The sequence below is a fragment of the Scomber japonicus genome, chromosome 20 (assembly GCF_027409825.1).
Source record: "Scomber japonicus isolate fScoJap1 chromosome 20, fScoJap1.pri, whole genome shotgun sequence".
Classification (NCBI taxonomy): domain Eukaryota; kingdom Metazoa; phylum Chordata; class Actinopteri; order Scombriformes; family Scombridae; genus Scomber; species Scomber japonicus.
In genome coordinates this window covers 7,073,766-7,092,506 of record NC_070597.1, presented here as the reverse complement: position 1 = coordinate 7,092,506, position 18,741 = coordinate 7,073,766, and the positions used below count along the sequence as shown (strand labels likewise).

Sequence of the window (18,741 nt, the reverse complement as noted above, 5' to 3'; positions counted from 1 at the left end):
CAGTATAAATAAAAAAGAATCTGACATTTTTGAAACAACTGCTGATATGATACCATTACAGAAACTAACACCATACTTATTTTGATATCTTACATCAAGGGATATAAACGGGCTTTTATTCTAATTAAAAATAAAAAAAACAAAAAGGCCAATCTGAAGTGTTAATGTATGAGTTAAGGCGATGTTGGCCTTAAATGTATTTTTTTTTAAGTTTCAGAGGAATTCACTGGATGTCACTGTTGCTCTATGAAACAGCAGAGCTCATTTATCCTGATTGCACCTGAAGTGGCACACTGGGGGTCATCCTCACCTGGGGTCTCGTGCTGGGTTCATCTGAAGCTGAACAGGTAAAAAAAGAAAAGGAAAGGGTTGTGGGGTGGGGGGACGACACATACACACACTAACATATTCTGCATCTCATTTTGAGGCCAGCAGGTAATCTGACACTTGCACAGGTGATGATGTATCAGTTCTGACGATGAGGAGGAGGATGGTGATGAAGATGAAGTATTTTCAGTCTCATTCTTTCCCCTGAATCAATGTCTCATTAATCAATGAAAGCAGTAATACCCAATGAATACTGTGAATGAGAGCAAATATGTACATTAGGATCCCGGAAGTCCTCTGGTTTGGATCCTGCTTGTGTGATGCTGCGTTTATGGGCCGTCGGATTTACCAGACTTCAGTAGTAAACACAGAAACAGAAAAAAGGAAATAAGACCTGCAGTATTGTTATGTGGCCTTCTTGCAGATGCAGTAACATCATCTCAATCACTTCTTTTTTTTAAACATTTTGATACTTAGCATTTTATTTAATTTCCTGTGCTTCTGTGATTTTATTTAAACACTGTTGAGTGGTGCTATACAAATAATAATAAATAATATCAATTATATCTATGATAGGTGTTTTATTTACTGCTGTGTTCTATTGTTGAGTATTTTATTCTATTTAATCTTATGCACTTTTTATTAGTGTGATGTGTTTAATTGCAAAATGTTCTTTATAATTATGAATTAATTCATAGTACTAATTATATGAGGCCCATGTATTTTATTTGGTTATTTTACTATTTATATTAATGTGTAATTATTTGCGAAACTACAAGCTTTTAAACAACTGAAACAATGATTATTATTTGACTTAAAACTGCTGGTACTGTAGTTTACGAGCAGCCCCTGAAGGCAGCAGGAGCGCAGAGCTGTCAGTGGTGGATGAGGGAGATTATCCTCCTTTACTCCACTCACTGTTAACGCGGATCCACACATACACACATACACACACACACACACACATAGGAGGCGGTTTGTGACACGACATGGGAAACGCAGACACCAAACTTCACTTCAGGAAAGCGGTGATCCAGCTCACAACCAAAACACAGGTCAGAGAAATAGATTTAATACAGTTTAAAGAGAATAAAATAAAAGAAATACGCACGAGCGCGTCGGCTGTGCGCTTGTGTTTTTTAAATACAGGCTGTGGAGATAAAGTTGGAGTGCCAGATGGTAGCCTGAACTGCAGCCTGGATGACACAGAGTGGAGAGGAAAGCAACAAAAACACAGCAATCCCTTTTAAATCGAGGTTTTACAGCCATTATATTAAATTATCTCGTGAAATATTCATATTATTTTAAATATTTGTGCTGTTAAGGATGCTAAAAACACTCATTTTGTCCTCTGAGCGTTTACCACTCCTCATTATAATCTGTGAAATGAACCAAAAACGTGCAAAATGTTAAATGTAACGTCAGAGTCGTGTTTTCCTGGCAGGTGCGTTTAAGGTCGAAGTAACTAGAAGCAGTTGATATCAATCTGCACTGCAGGTGCTGTTATCGCGTTTTTAAGCCTGTTTCAGTATGGTGCAAGTATTTGTTTTGTATGCTACCTCCATGTTCTTCAGATCTGACTGGCAACTATTAGATTTCTACTGTTTAGCTCGAGCTGAAAGGATTAATTGATGAGTTGACAGAAAATGAATGAGCAGATATACTCTGGAAATGGTCACTTGATGGTTCCAGATATTAAGATTTTATAGCGAATTTGCTGCTTCTCTTGTCTCACATTATGGCAAACTGAATATTTTAAGGTTTTAGACTGTTGGTCAGACAAAACATGAAATTTGAATTTGGTTCAAGCATATTTTTGGAAGTTTAATGGATGAAAATAACAACTAGAGAATCAGAAGTTTAATCAATATTAAACATAATGATTATAGTTGCAGCCTTATAGTCTTATTATTCAAATAAAATGTACTGGAGCAGCCTTCAGGAAGTGTCCAACCTCATGAGAGAAGTATGGCTGCCACTAACATTCATTGTCATTATTGATTAATCTGGTTAATCATTTTGCCTGTAAAAGGTCAACATTGAAAACTGCCAGATACAGCTCATACTAACATCTTTGAATTCACTCCCCAAACCCATCAGAGACTGTACAGACCCCCATACCTTCAAATCACTCCTAAAAACACACCTTTTTAAATTGGCTTTTAACCTGTGAACTGTTTTTTTATCCTCTTTATGTCTTTTTAACCTTCTACATTGTTTGTTATTTTCATTTTATGTCTTTTTTTTACTTGTAAGCGTCTTTGAGCACTTGTAAAAGCGTGTTATAAATAAAATGTATTATTATTATTATTATTATTATTATTAAATGTGATTTAAAGATATTCAGTTGACCATCATGTATAATGCAGAAAAGCTTCAAATCCTCACATTGGAGAAGCTGCAATCAGCATTTTTGCTTAAAATATGACTGAAACAATTATTCCATTATAGAAATAGTTAATTAATTGTCTGTCTATTAATTAATTGACTGATCAAGGTTAATTGTTGCATAATATTAAACCATATTAATAATACTACACTCAGATACATCAGTCAAAGTACCAATACATCAATGTGAATATATTCCAATACAAGTTAAAGTCCTGCATACAAGATCCTTTATTTAAGATTTAGTTAAAGTATGAGAAGTAGAAGTGCTCTTTCAGCAGAGGAATGGTCCATGTGACTGATTTCTGGTTAAATATGACTATCGTTGTGTAAACAGCAACATTTTACTGCTGCAGCTTTGAACTACAGTACAGTACATGCTAACTGTAGTTTAGTCGCTTCTCATGCGTCACATGATCAATCTGAGAGGTCATGAGATCATTAATGTGATGGGGAAGAAAAAAATGAACATTGGATTTTCTTCTGATATTTGATTTTTCTGTCAATTTTGTGACACTGTTACCTCTTTGGGCCTGAACAATCATTTTTAAAGTCATTTTAGAAGGTTAACTGGCTGCATTTATGTGACAAATTAATTCAAAATGTCTCTCAATTTAACCACCTCAGCATTTGGAGCGATTTTGAGGTTCATTGTCTCAAACCACCAACGTTTCCTTTAATGGGTAATTCCACTATTATACAAAACATGATGACAAGCTGCCTCAATTAGACCCTGGATTTTTGTGAGGGGTCACAACTCAAAAAAAGGTTGTTCATCACTGTTTTTCATGTTTTTTTTTAAATATAGAATCTTAATTTATGAAGTAAAAACATAAATATAATGGTAATATTTTGCTTTTAAATGCTGTTGAGTGAATATAAATACTCAAATAAAGTACCTCAAAGTTATATTAAGTATACTGGAGTTAGTTATGTGATTCACAGAAATAAAACCAGCAACAAATATAACATTGAAGTGAGAGAAACAGTCAAAATAGATCAAATTTAAACCCAAAATGATGACCTAAAATCTAATGTTACTGTGTGTTTTTCATATGACTATATTTAGCAGCTGTGTCATGAATAACTTATTGAATAGCGGCCTCAGAATCACAGCGACTCTCTTCTGGCTGCTGTGGATTGCATTTATTTCTGTCTTCCTTTATGATGTTTGTCCTCTACCGCAGCCCGTAGAAGCCACAGACGATGCCTTCTGGGACCAGTTCTGGGCCGACACCGCCACCACCGTACAGGACGTCTTCGCTCTGGTGCCGGCGGCCGAGATCCGAGCCGTCAGAGAGGAGTCTCCGTCTAACCTGGCGACGCTCTGCTACAAGGTGACGTCCACTCACGAGGATGAGTTTCACAGTGCAGGGCGGTCAGGAGTGGAGTGTGTGTCCATCCTGGAGACAGAGAGAGCGAAAGGAATGCTGCCGTTTGTTGTTCCCACACTTTCACTGTTAAACACATCGGTGGTTGTAAAGGTTAAAGGTCATATGAACTTTAACAGATGAGTTTTTTTGTTGACCTGGCTGGAAATAGAAGTGTTTAACAGACAGAAACAAACTGAATCTGACATTTCCTGCAACTAGGAGCAGATTTATAACAGAGATGTTAAAGCCGTGTATATAAGACAGCTGCAGCGGTTCACTGGTTCCATCTTAGGGGACAGGTCTCACCCCCTGTATAGTGACTTCCTGCTCCTCCCATCTGGCTGCAGGTACACCGTACCTAGGACCAAAACTAAAAGGCACAGGTCGAGCTTTGTCCCTGCAGCCATCATACATCTTAATAAGAACTAGTGATCCCTTGACGATGGTTGTGGTGTTGATGGTGGTGTTGATGATGATTACATTGATGATGACAATGCACTTTGAGGGTAGCCACTTTACATATTAAATGCACTTTTATGAGGCAGCATGGAATGATGATGGGGATGATGATGAATTGTAGCTATTTTACTGTTTTTTATTTATTGTATTGTTTTGTATGAATGTCTCTCACTGCCAGCCAAATTTACCTGCGGGTACAAATAAAGAAATCTAATCTAATCTAATCTAAGAGCTCCACATTCAGACATGTTTTAATACGTATAAATGTCACAATTAAAGAAAACTAATGATTGCACCTTTAAAGATGATCCCCTCCACATGTTTCCAATTGAAGTGAATGGGAAAGTGGTCAAAGACATTTGGACCACAATGTATAATTAAAATGCATACAGTATATACAGTACTGTATGTATATATTTCTGTATTATTACTTTATCAGTGTTAAAAGACTTCAAAATATCATATTTGATGATTTAGTACATTCAGGAAAACTCACGAGGGACACTGGAAATTGGAACAGTACATTTTCACATTTTAAACATTTTATAGTTCATTTTATAGATAAATGATTTAATTTGATTATGTCTATGCTCCTTTATGGGTTCAGAAATGTTGCTGCTTTTTGGCTCTTTCAAACCTCACTGGACCTCCTGAGAAATGTTTTGTCTCTGAGTTTCAAACAAAGCTGTTCTTCTTACATTTGTGTTTCATGCTTTTCAAAAGACAGCTACAAAATGTTATCTTGACAAAGATCCAACTGAGTTCAAATGTTGTTAAATTTGTGGTTTGATGCGTAATGTTACTCTTTTTTATTTATTTGTGCATGTGATGTTAATAATGCTCCTTCTAGAGAGGAGGCCTTTCCATTTTTTATTAAGGGTTCTTTTCACAGCATCTCTTATTTTGAAAGGCTGTCAAATTAAAATCATGTTTTTTTGTTGTTGTCTTTTTTCAAATCCCAGGCGGTAGAGAGATTGGTGCAGGGAGCGGACTCCGGCTGCCCCTCAGAGAAAGAGCGTCAGATCGTCCTGAACTGCATCCGGCTGCTCACCCGCATCCTGCCCTACATCTTTGAAGATGCCGACTGGAGAGGCTTCTTCTGGTCCACTGTGCCCGGCGCCGGCAGATCTGGGGTACGACTCTGACGCCAAATCCTTCACAGAAACACATACGGAGGTCTAATATGAAACGCTCTCTGTGGTGTTGTCATCTCCTGTGTGACTCTCTCTCTTTCTCTTTCTCTTTCTTTCTCTCTCTCTCTCTCTCTCTCTCTCTCTCTCTCTCTCTCTCTCTCTCTCTCTCTCTCTCTCTCTCTCTCTCTCTGCCTCCATGGTTTTCGTCTTCCTTCTGGCTCAGAGAACATGAGCAGTGTGAAGTCTTCAGGGTGTAAACTGCATCAGAGGTCACAGTAGTTCATTATTGATTTCACACCAGAGCTGTTGAGAGAGTCTCTAGTATGATGTTATCTACTAGTGGAGGACTGTAAGAGGAAAGGAACGCATTGAGGAAACAGTGACAGCCCATTTATACAAGTTAAATCACAAACAACAAGTGTGTGTGTGTGTGTGTGTGTGTATAAGTTGTGTTAATGTCCTGAAATCTTCCAGTCTCATCTTCAAGTTTATTCTCTACTATTTTTAATTCTTTTATTCACTGGAAGTCGTTTTCTGACATTTACTGACAGAGATATTTTCTGTTAAATGTGAACACAGCAGCTGTTATCATGATGATGTATCTTTTTTTTTTTTTTAAACATTTTGTTGGCATAGACACCTTTTATTTATCAGTAGCCCAACAGGAAACATGGGAGAGAGAGGGGGGTGTGACATGCAGCAAAGAACCTCCGATCGGGATTCGAACCGGGGTCGGCTGCGTACAGTGTATGGCATGCGCTCTAACCACTCGACCACCTGCATGCCCATGATGATGTATCCTTAATAGTTAGAAAAAACAAAAAAAAATGAATGAGGTATAATTCCATTAAAATGAGGCTTATTTACTATAACTTCAAAAAAACCTGTTGTTGGAATGAAGTTGGCTAAAAAGGTTTAATACAGAATTGACAGGAAGGAACAAGACAGCTATATTATCTTGAGTGACTGTGATATTAAGTAGAGCATGGTTAGAGTCTCTGATCTGATTTGTGCTGCCAAGTCAGTCTTGATGCCGGTTTGAATGTCTGGGAAGAAATGAAGCGCAAGCAAAAGTGTTTTTTCTGCTGTTGAAGTTTCGAATACTGAGTTGATGAGAAGACACTTTGATCTGCAAGCGTTTCTCATCCCTCAAGAGAAACCCTGTTTGTGAGGAAATGTGAGTGAAACGTCCAGATGTTGTCAGCTTAGTAAACGATGACGGATTGAATGAGTCATGAATAATCAGTGGGAGATTTTTGGTAAAACTGCAGTAAGTAGTAGTAAGACGGGGGTGGATTTTCACTCCTTTCACATCCCACTCCCACTCCCACTCCCACTCCCACTCAAATATTCCTGTTTCATCCCAATCCAGGAAAAGTGACTTCAGTCCCATCTCGTTGGCTGACTTTTTTTTTTCGGGAATCCTGTGTATCACGGGATTCCCGAAGGATTCCTGAAGGATTCCCGAAGGATTCCTGAAAAAATATTAGCCAGCTGCAAACCAACCAGCAAACATCACAGCCACAAATATCAGATAAGAGAGAATAAAATGGTCCCATGAATTCACCTGCCACCTGGAATAAAAGCTTAACTTTCAGCACTCAAGTAGTAGAGATAAAAAAAAAAGAAATAAATCCTAAAATTGTTCCATGAGTTAAATCTCAGCTCCAGTTTGTATAAAATCTCTGCTGTCAGGTGTTTGGAACAGTAGACGGAGGAATCCTTTCCGTCTGCAGACAGTTTGTAGAGTTTAATCTGTCAGCAGGCTTTCAGCTCTGCACACATCTGAGGATCTGAGACTCTTTTATGCTCCCAGCTCTAATAATCTACATGGGTTAGGACTGATGGTGCTGTCTGATGCTCAGAGCAGAGTCTGTTAGAGTGTAAGATGAGACTGCTGCTGCTGTCGAGGTCACTGTCCAAAGCCAAACACCCCCCCTCCTCCTCCACCCTCCTCCTCCTTCCTCCCGCTTCCCTCCTGAAGGCTGTTGGTTCTCTGGTTACCTGGTCGGCAGGGGACCGCGGTCCAAACACTGCCCATATTGTACCCTCCCACCCCCCGCCCCTCCATCCTCCTGGCCAGTGGTTGAATTAAGGAGGGATTGAATGTCCCTTAATTAAAGTGTGGGACTGAGGTAAAGTGTAGCAGGCTGATGGGTTTTTGGAAGTCGTATGAATTCTGCTGGGAGACAGATTATTGACTCAGTTGTGAATAATTTATGACGTTTTTATATATATATATATATATATATATACATATATATACAGTGAAAACTGAACTATTATTGACTGACAGTGGAGACAATAACAAAAACTATGCCTGCAACTAACAATTTATCTTTTTTCCATTAACCAATTAGTCTTTTGGTCTATAAAATGTCACAATGTAAAAGCTGCAATGATTAATTGATTAGTCAATAGAAAGTTGATCACATGACATTTTCCTTTTAAAAATGACTCAAAGCGATTCATCAATTATTGAAATAAATGTAATTTTTCTGTTGATGAACTGGTCATTACAGCTTTAGAATGTATAAATATACTGATATAATAATATACTGACGATATACTGAATATATAGTTGGTTTGTTTCATTGTTTTAAAGTACATGTTTTTAATGTATAGTTATTTATAATGATTATATTCCCAGTGAAGTTTACTGTTTCATAGACTGATGAAAGTTTAATATTAAACTGTAAAATTTAACATTACATTAAATATCTTTCTGTTTGTGTTTGATATTTGAGATTAATTCATTTCATTACTGAAAAAAATGTTTTAAAGTTGGCTGATATATTTTTTTTTAATTCTTTTACTCCATAATTTCGGTATCATCATCATCAGCCACAAATCTTAAGTATCATTCAGACTATTTAATAAATAAACGTAAATGTGAGTGATTTTTTATTTTCTGGATCCATATAATGCTCCACATATCTCACAGTCTCCACATGTTTAATTCATATTCAAATGTTACGTCTCCTAACTCGTCCGTTTTATCCTCCAGCGTTTGGATGAAGATGGCGATGATGAAGACGCTCGTCCTCTGGCTGAATCTCTGCTGCTGGCCGTCGCTGATCTGCTCTTCTGTCCAGATTTCACTGTTCAGGGCCACAAGAAGAGCGGCCCGGTGAGTCCTCCTCTACTCCTTACATTTCATTACACTAGTGATTCATATGTGGCAGGCGTTCAAGTCTGGTCTGCTGCCCCCGCCTTATGGCCCCCGCCTCATTACCCCCGCAGTGCAGCTGGAGCCAAACACCTGCCAATATTTAGTTCCTAAGACTTTCCTAAACATCACTCTGGGCTTCTTCATTAACTACCGACTAGGGAGAGACGATATTTCTGCATCTTATACTTATATTTCATGTACAGATTTTTAAAAAAAGACTTTTAATAATACAATTTTGGAGGTGTTGGAAGTGTATATTTCAATTTTATACAGAGATAGCCAGGTAATCGTTTCCCCTTTCCTCTAGTCTTTATGCTAATGTTTTGGGGAATGTTGAGATAAGATATAATTTAAGCTACGTCTTGTACCATTTGGGTGTTTTTCATCAATTTCATCAAGAAATCAGGCTCTCTTCAAGGAGTAGAAACTAAAGGAAAAGTTCAGATTTTTCCTAGTCTTTGTACAACACTCATTCAGCCCATATATACTTTAATTATACTGAGTAGATTGAGTAGAATAAGACTGATAATGACAGAGTTCAACCAGTTCAGCTCAACATACTAATACTGACCATTAAAACTAAATGTCATTTCAGTTTATAGTTTCAGCCTTTTTTTAATGTTCAGTTATTATTCTGATGTAGTTCTGTGATAAAACATCTGTAACACCTGTTTATTTGAGTGAAAACATTCACCATTTTATACAGGATTATCTAAAAAGACTTAATTTTATGATTTCTGTTATACATTTTCCATTATTACACCTACAGGTTTCTATTTTGCCCAATTATACTGATTAAACATTTTGTGAGTCCCATCTGGTGACACAGCATGAGATCCATCTTCTAATCTCTCACTCTCTTAGTTTTTCCCTCAATGTTTCTCTCCACATAAGAAGGAAACAAAAGCTTGCCTCGACTTTTCTGTTTACTTTGTTTTCGCCCCCGAAGCTAAAACAGTGTTAATACGCTCGTGCTCACATTAAAGAGGCCGGTCCCTGCTGTTTTAGCCCCGTGGCGGTGCCTGTTTTCGTGCTGTTATCTCCTTCACACAACCTTCTCAGGCAGTAGCTTGAGTTAATGAGTTACTCTCCATGAGACTGACAGAGGGAGGGAGGAGTGGCTATGTTTGTTAACTGGGCTGAGAAGAAAAGAAAAAAACAGGGTGGACACTACTTTAAGGCACTGAGCAAACACTTGTGGTGCTAAGGAGCAAGAGAGGGGAGAGAAAATGTCTTATAAACACCCCTTTGTTTTATGATTGGACCACTTCTCACACTTCGCAGCCATCCGGAGGACATCACAGTTATCACAGTTAGCAGAGCATGGATAAAACTGTGAGGCAGAAGGTGTGAAATGACCAGTGACTGAAGCTTGAACACACTAAAACATGTTACATGAAGGAAGCAGGGGGATAATCTGAGGGTCATGAAGGACTTGAATTTAAGATTTCTCTTTACAGTAAGCAGTGGCTGTTAATTTGGAGGATAAACAACATCTAGATTCTACAGTGTGATTTTGAGCTGTAACATGATTAAATCTTTGGTCATCTGTCCAAATGTCAATGTGAAGCTAGCATTGTAATTGCTTCTACAACCCACAACTAATCCTCTCAGAGCTGTTAGCATGGCTGTAAACGCTTAGACTTGTTAGTAATGTGGGTGAAACAACACTTTAAAAAGGCTAAATTTGATTTAATAATAAATAATAATACATTTTATTGATAACACGCTTTTACAAGTGCTCAAAGACGCTTACAGAGAACACCAAAAATATGGAACAAAGTTAAAAAGACATAAAATGAAAAGAACAAACAATGTAAAAGGTTAAAAATACATAAAATGGAAAGAGGATAAAAAACAGTTTACAGGTTAAAAGCCAGTTTAAAAAGGTGTGTTTTTAAGAGTGATTTGAAGGTATGGGGGTCTGTACAGTCTCTGATGGGGAGTGAATTCCAGAGGGTGGGGGTGGCAGCGGAGAAGGCTCTGTCCCCCCAAGTTCAGTGCTTGGTCCGAGGGGGTAGGGGATTTAAAAGTGAATGTTTATGTCTACATTATTCAACATGTGATTATGACCTGCTTGACATTGAAACACAGCTCATTTTGATGCGGTTGATAGAGCAGTTATGTAACCCAGATGTTAAATTTAGCCCAGATTTCACTCATTTTAACCTAGTCCAGTGGTTCCCAACCTGAGGGTCTGGACTTTCAATGGGATCCCAAAATAAAACTGATGGTCCATGACATAATCAGAGGGATAAAAAATGAAAAACATGCTGAAACGCTCTGCTCTGTATATCTGTGGAACCTGCTGAAACACCACATCAAGGCTCGCTGGGTGTAGTTGGACATCAGTTGATTTCTGTATGTGTGGCGTTGTGCCCTTTGCTGTCAGTTTACTCTTGAAGAACAATAGCAGCACCTTGTCAGATATATTCATAAAGCTGTAGTTATCAGTGCGGAGGTGTCGCACGCAGATTTTGTCAGCCGAGTACTCGACTTAGTCCACTTGTTGAATCACATGGTGGAAGTAGGTGTTAACACAGTCCTGCTGCTCTCTTTAGACATTAATGAAACAAAGCAGTGGAAAAATATGCATGATTTTGAATGCTGGTTGTGTTTTAAAGAATAAATGAATATATCTCCAGTTGTTATGTGTGTGGAAAGTTGATTTACTTCTTTAGACTATTAAATATCAGAGTTTATAAAGGGAATCAGCCATTGAAGTCCATTTAACACCATTTCTAAGTGTTTTAATACTATAGTTTTAAGGATTGTTTTATGTTTTACACTTTAAAAAAATGACAAATTCTCACCTTTTATTTTCTTCTTCTCTCTTTACACAAATAACAGCAACAGCATAATGCACATCTGATTTATTCTGATGCAATTGTCACCATCGAGCTCCCTGTGTGCAGAACATGAGGATGTTTTTATGCTTAAGTCTGTTTTCTGCTGCAGGATTCAGCAGAGGACGTGCAGGTCATAGACAGCTGTGAGTACATCTGGGAGGCTGGAGTTGGCTTCGCTCAGTCTCCTCCTCTCAACTACCACCATGACATCAACAGGTGAGGCTGACTCTGCTTTTCTTTGTTACCACCATCAAAAATGTGATGTTTTCAGCTCTCTTTCAGCTACTTTTGTGTTAGTTGGTATCTTAGAAATGTAATTTTAGTCTAAATTGGTGCAGAGCTGCATCTACCGGTAGTTGTTATTGTTGTTATCAATTAATCAGCTGCTTAATTGATTTGGTGTATTAAATGTGAATATTGAAACTCAAACCCAAAAATATTCAGATTTCTTTGTCTCATATATGACAAAGAAAATCATTAAATCATTACATTTCAAAAGTTAGAAACAGTAAAATGTTGTGTTCTTGCTTTAAAAAAAATCATTAATCTAAAACATTGTTTTAGATTAATTTTCTAGCTGAACTGATCATTGTACCGGTAGCTCTAAATTGGAGGTAATTTCTAAATATCGCCATCTTGTGGTTATTTTATGTTATGTTTGGATAATTTGAACCAATTTGAAGTTTTTAATTTATTTTGTCTTTTGCCAATTATTATTCCACCTAAGTTGGTACAAAACACATGTGGAGCATGAAAAAATGTTTTTATTCACTTAAAATTAAAAAAAAAATCTCATAAGTTTTATTTCGTCTTGTGTATTTGTTTTACTTTCCAGGACAGAGCTGCTGAAGTTGCTGCTCACCTGTTTCTCTGAAGCCATGTATCTTCCTCCTTCATCTGAAAGTAAAACCCTCAATCCCTGGGTGGCCTTCTTCTGCTCCACAGAAAACAGGTAACACACACACACACACACACACACACACACACATCACTGTCTGCTGTTCATTAACTTTCACCCCACAGAGGAACATAAAGACTCCTCTGAAGAGCCCTTCACTGTGGTCTCCTGCTTACATGGAAAGCTCTGACAGCAAACCATGCGTGACCAGATATACAGCAGCCATACAGCGCTGACTGACCTCCACCTGTCTTTCACTGCTTCCACCCAGACATGCCCTTCCTCTGTTTACCTCCCTGCTCAACGTGGTGTGCGCCTACGACCCGGTCGGCTACGGCATCCCCTACAACCACCTGCTGTTCGCCGACTACCGGGAGCAGCTGGTGGAGCAGGCAGTCCAGATCCTTGTTGTGACCCTGGAGCATGAAAGTAAGACGGCCGCCAGTGCCGCCCTCCAGGCCATGGACACCTCCACGTCTCCTGGAGCTGTGGAGGAGCAGGAAGTAAGAGAGTGGAATTAATGAATGATTGATTTGTTTTATAATAAAAACACAGGTTCTGAAATTAAAGTCATCTTTTGTCTTTTTCAGCCAGTTGGACCTGATAACCTGTTTGTGAATTATCTCTCCAGGATACACAGAGAAGAGGTAATGATATAAGTAGCTGTTTTGTAGTTTTCAAGTTCAGGCCGGATGATGTAAATAACTGTAAAATTACCCTGACAAACAAAGCTTTAGAAGTTTGAACATATTGCAGGGAGGTTTTTGGGCACATACTATATGTTTCTACCCCTCTAAAATTCAAATCTCCTCATTTTGTGGTTGTGCTTGTAAGTATATTTGTTATTAGCTCCAAAGAGTATCTTGAAATATTAAAAAGAGAGATTTTGAGCGGTTTGGTACACACAAGGGTGCCTAAGTACACTTCTTACTAATTGCGCTTTAAAACATTAGTACTTGTACTTTGGTACACTTGTAGACAGGTAGTGTGGGAACCAGGAATTGTACATTTTTAAAGAGTTTTATTAATCATATAAGCTCAGTGAAACAAAAAAACTTGTGTGTTTTTATTTTTTCGAAATAATGTGTATTCCAATGTCCTATATTTCCATTTACATTAATACATTCAGTAATTTATGTTTATACCTTTAATGCTGCAAGTGTCTTCTTCAGTTTAAACCATGAACCACAGTTATGTGATGTTTACATGAGGCAATAAGCAATAAATAGATATGCAGAAATAGGCCCAAAACTGCCTGACTGTAACGTGTGTGTTTTCTGTGTTTCAGGACTTAAGCTTCATCCTCAAAGGTCTGGCTCGACTGCTTAATAATCCTCTGGTCCAGACTTACCTGCCCAAGTCCACCAAGAGGATCCACTTCTACCAGGAGCTGCTGATCCTCTTCTGGAAGTTCTGTGACTTCAACAAGGTGTGGATCTCGACTTTATTTTAATCATTTTGAAGCTATAAGAAAGTCACTTCTGTAATAGACTAATACAGAAACAAAAGCAGGAGGTGGTGAGTATTTCTCTAATGTGAATTGGGAAGCAAGAATTTCCCAGAGAAGTCTTTTTTTGAGAGGCTAGAGCCAGAGAGTGGGCCCAGAATGTAGTAACAAGTCTTACATTTGTGTGTGTGTGTTTTAGAAATTCCTGTTTTTCGTGCTGAAGAGCAGCGATGTGTTGGACATGCTGGTTCCAATCCTCTTCTACCTGAACCACGCCAGAGCAGATCAGTGTGAGTCATTCTCTCTGTATTGTGTAGAGATTAAATGAAGATTAAATATATTGTAATATAGTTTTAGTTTAAATTGCATTGATCATAATTTGTCTTTTTGTGTGTGTGTGTGTGTGTGTGTGTGTGTGTGTGTGTGTGTGTGTGTGTGTGTGTGTGTTTGTAGCTCGTGTGGGTCTCATGCACATCGGCGTGTTCATCCTCCTGCTGCTGAGCGGAGAGAGGAACTTTGGTGTCCGTCTAAACAAGCCGTTCACTCTCCGTGTTCCCATGGACATCCCTGTTTTCACAGGAACCCATGCTGACCTGCTGATTGTGGTAAGATAGTGGCTCTTGATTTTTTGTGTGGAACTCCCTCTTTGTGTTTTGCCCAGTTGTCAAAAGTAATTGAGTTCATTTACTCAACTACTGATAAGTACAACTTTGAGGTATTTGTACTTTACTGTAGTATTTCCATCTGATGCCACTTTATATTTCCACTCCACTACATTTCAGAGGGAGATATTGTACTTTCTACTCCACTACAATTATACATTTGTTTTAGTGACTTTTCAGATGAGACAATGGAAAAAATATAACAAGTTTTTAAAATACAACACATCGAGTGTAGTCTGTAGTTGGAGGAACCACACCCCTAGATTGGGTCAGAATATGAAAGTTTCTTAAAAATATGAGTAAAAATCTGCTGTTTTATGGTCAAAATGTTCCTCCATTGTATTTTCTGATATTCTGTAAATGAATACACATCAACAGATCTGTCTTTAAATACTTCTCTTTATTTCCTCATGTTTAGATCTTCCACAAAATCATCACCAGTGGACACCAGCGCCTCCAGCCTCTTTTTGACTGCCTGCTCACGATAATAGTGAACAGTGAGTATCACAGCTGAAATGTCGCTCCCTGGTGGCTAAACAGGAGAACTGCTCATCTGTGTTTGTGATTTGACTTTTTTCTGCGTCGTCACCCTCCACAGTTTCACCTTACTTGAAGAGTCTGTCCATGGTGACAGCCAGCAAGATGCTGCACCTCCTGGAGGCCTTCTCCACCCCTTGGTTCCTCCTCTCTGCCCCCCAGAACCACCACCTGGTCTTCTTCCTGCTGGAGGTCTTCAACAACATCATCCAGTATCAGTTTGATGGTGAGAACACAGATATGAACTGAGTTATAAAAAATTAAATTTAAAAGTTAAAATAAAGTTGATCTCTACCAACTGTAAAATCTCGCTCACAGGTAACTGCAACCTGGTGTACTCCATCATCCGTAAGCGTACCGTTTTCCACCAGTTAGCCAACCTGCCGTCTGACACAGCGTCTATTCAGAGGGCCCTGCAGAAGAAGAAGAAGGAGAAGCCTGGGATTTCCAGGACCAACTCTACAGAGACAGAGACCATGGAGGGCTCCAGACCAGCTGTACCGGCTGAACCTGGAACGCTCAAAGCCAGCTTAGAGGCCACACCAGGTATGACGTTAGATTACTCCAATCACCAAAAATGTTCATTATAATTGTGTAAGAATTGGAGAAACCTTTTTATTCCATTAATATCTGGTCAGTTAAAGAATTAGTCCACTGATAAATCTTATAAACATTAATCTGATGTGGGTTTAAAAGTTTAAACACATAGTTTGTCTACAGAGAGTAAATGTAAATGTAAATGTAAATGTAGTTTATTTATACAGCCCTTTACAACAGACCTTTCGGTGTACCAAAGTGCTTTACAGCAGGTAATAAATAAAAAGAGGAATAAATAAAAACAATTAAAAGAGAGGATATTTCTAGCTCTTTGAAGCTTAATGAGTTTATGTTAGAGACCCAGCTAATTTTTTGTTGATACCTGCCACTTGGGGGCAGTGCAACAAGCTGTAAACACAGTATGGATTTATATGCATCACCTCATAAACATGAAATCTGCCTCAGCAAACAGTGATTTACATACACACCCATCAGACATGCAGCAACATTATAATTCATATGGAGTTGTGTTTCTGGTGACCTGACATTATAAGTTTGATATTCACTCTGCCTTTAACTCTCTAAATGCTCTGCTCTGTTCACCAGTTAGCTGCTAACATTGTCAGCCATCTGACCCATCGCTAATATAAAAATATTGATTAGAGTAGCTTTAATCCAGTAGGAGACTTGTCTGTTTTCTTGCATGTCATTGTGAAACATTTGTATCATACTTGTCGGAAAAAAATTATCAAAATGTCCACATGTAGCATAATCCTCATCTCAATCAGTACATTCAGGATGTTCCAAACATTAAACATAAATCATTAAATATGCTACTGCAGTTTGAGGAAATAGGCTCAAGAGTTAGACACAATGTAGTGTTTTTATTGAGTGAACATACTGAACATAAAACATATCCATGGATGTTTAGATGTATATTTCAATCAGTGTATTTCATCATTCTCTCTTTAACTCTTTTTATCTTTTGATATTTAAAATACCTTGTCTTCCAGTTGTTCCTTTTGATCAGCAAAGCAGTACCAAACCAGATAATCTTGTGTCTTTTAGGAATTGATAAGATAACAGAGAAGTCCCAGGTGAGTCAGGATGGTACCATGGTCACTGTGCCACACTTAGACTCCCCACAGACAAATGCTGACAGCAGCGCTATAGCCGGAGCCAGCGACACCGAGTCCAACTCAGAGAGAGACAACCAGGTACACGAGAATTCACATCATGTTCTTCTGGTTTAGATCTTTCTCTATGCAGTGAGAGTGACTCCAGGCTTTGTTTTGTGTTATCAGGTCGACCACACAGAGTCTGAGGCAACAAGGAGCCGGTTATCGAGTGTCTCGTCATCAGCACCCTGGAGAGCTAATACAGACTGGGTGAGATGTCTTTTCTGCCTACTCTCATTTATTTTCTAGGTTTTGGCCTCTCTGGTGGTTTCTGTCAGGTGTGTCCTCCTCATCATGCTGTCTGTGTGTTTTCAGGTGTTGTCATGGAAGTCGAAACTTCCTCTTCAGACCATCATGAGGTTGCTTCAAGTGCTCGTTCCTCAGGTGGAGAAAATCTGCATCGACAAGTAAGAAATCAGACATCTTTTTATAATGATAATTATTTAAAAAATAACATTTAGAAACAATAAGCACAACTAAAGCAAATATAAATAATCAATACACTTTTAAATTATAGTAAAAGTGTTAAAACTGTGACTGCTATAAGATAAGATGACAGCACACACTATAAATGTTTTAAAGAGATTTAAATGTGGGGAAATAATCTGCAGTTCAGAAAGAAATGATTACATCATTTCCTTTTTTGTGTGAAATATGTCTTGCTGTATTTCACAAATATCCATTTCAAGAAGGGTGATGGTGACATTCTTTCCCTGCAAGACATCTTGACCTCCGCAGCTGACAGGAAATCACTTGACCTCAAAGTCTGAAAAAGAGGGAGAGAAAACAGCTGCACAGTCATTCAGACACATCCTCTGAATTATTGAATTAAATGTATTTCTAAAAAATTGTGGTTAAATTGCAGTTGCTCAGTTCAGTACTTTACAGAGGATGTAAGATGAAGAAGATTAAGTTCAGTGTAAAAAATCTCCTTACTCCTGAGTAATCAAAATATATAAAATGTATAGGGCAGACTACAAAAACAAAACACATGATCAGTTTATATCTTAATTGATGTCTAAATAAATGATGTCTTTGGAGTATCTGAGAGGGAAGTGGCCACACGCAAAAACTAATGGAAGTGAAAAATTAATGTTTTGTAGTTGTTGAAATAAAATAAGTCAACATGGCATCAATTATCACTTAAGACAAACAAGTATCCAGGCACATCTGGATCAGGTTTCCTCAGAGAGATGGAATTGGCATCCTCCTTTGATCCAGATGTAGATTACTGTCGTTGTCTTCCTCAGGGGTTTGACAGACGAGTCAGAAATCCTGAAATTCCTTCATCACGGGACGCTTGTCGGCCTCCTGCCCGTCCCTCACCCCATCCTCATCAGGAAGTACCAAGCGAACGCCGGCACCGCCATGTGGTTCCGCACCTACATGTGGGGAGTCATCTACTTACGGTGAGCAAACTGAATAGAAACCTTCATGCAACCTGTTTGTTTGTGTTTATTCTATTTTGGATATAACAAAGAAAACAAAGCCTAATCCTAACCCCAAACTGGCTTGGTGAGTCACGTGTTAAATAGCTTTTGGCACTTTTGACAATTACTTGTTTTTCCCCTCTCTGACTCTTGTTGTTACAGCAACGTGGATCCTCCAATCTGGTACGACACAGATATAAGGCTCTTTGAGATCCAGAGGATTTAGAGGAGCTGTCATTGAAGATGTTGGTTCTCTTCACGCGCTCAGCAACAACAAGATCCATCGGTTTGCCGTCCTCACACCAGAACCGTGATGAAGAGTCAGAGGAAGATGAGAAAACAAGCATTGAC

The 18,741-nt window shown here is 38.4% G+C and overlaps 1 protein-coding gene across 1 annotated transcript; it reads left to right on the top strand.

Annotated features, from left to right (window-relative positions):
• Positions 1 to 1,316: 1,316 nt before the first annotated feature.
• hid1b (HID1 domain containing b) lies at positions 1,317 to 18,662 on the top strand. The gene is made up of 19 exons (XM_053341534.1): positions 1,317 to 1,382; positions 3,903 to 4,052; positions 5,510 to 5,680; positions 8,688 to 8,810; positions 11,811 to 11,917; positions 12,537 to 12,653; positions 12,871 to 13,102; positions 13,190 to 13,246; positions 13,888 to 14,028; positions 14,246 to 14,336; positions 14,500 to 14,651; positions 15,127 to 15,205; positions 15,307 to 15,471; positions 15,564 to 15,791; positions 16,851 to 16,999; positions 17,087 to 17,170; positions 17,276 to 17,367; positions 18,211 to 18,369; positions 18,553 to 18,662. The coding sequence occupies exons 1-19, from the start codon at positions 1,317 to 1,319 to the stop codon at positions 18,614 to 18,616; spliced, it is 2,427 nt and encodes an 808-aa protein (XP_053197509.1). The 3' UTR covers positions 18,617 to 18,662.
• The last annotated feature ends 79 nt before the right edge of the window (positions 18,663 to 18,741 follow it).

Bases quoted from the DNA above. Each gene is read 5' to 3' on its own strand.
- hid1b (XM_053341534.1), top strand. From the start codon at position 1,317: ATGGGAAACGCAGACACCAAACTTCACTTCAGGAAAGCGGTGATCCAG. The intron at 1,383-3,902 runs GTCAGAGAAATA...CCTCTACCGCAG, and splicing joins AGCTCACAACCAAAACACAG to CCCGTAGAAGCCACAGACGA. The intron at 14,337-14,499 runs GTGAGTCATTCT...GTGTGTTTGTAG, and splicing joins CCACGCCAGAGCAGATCAGT to CTCGTGTGGGTCTCATGCAC.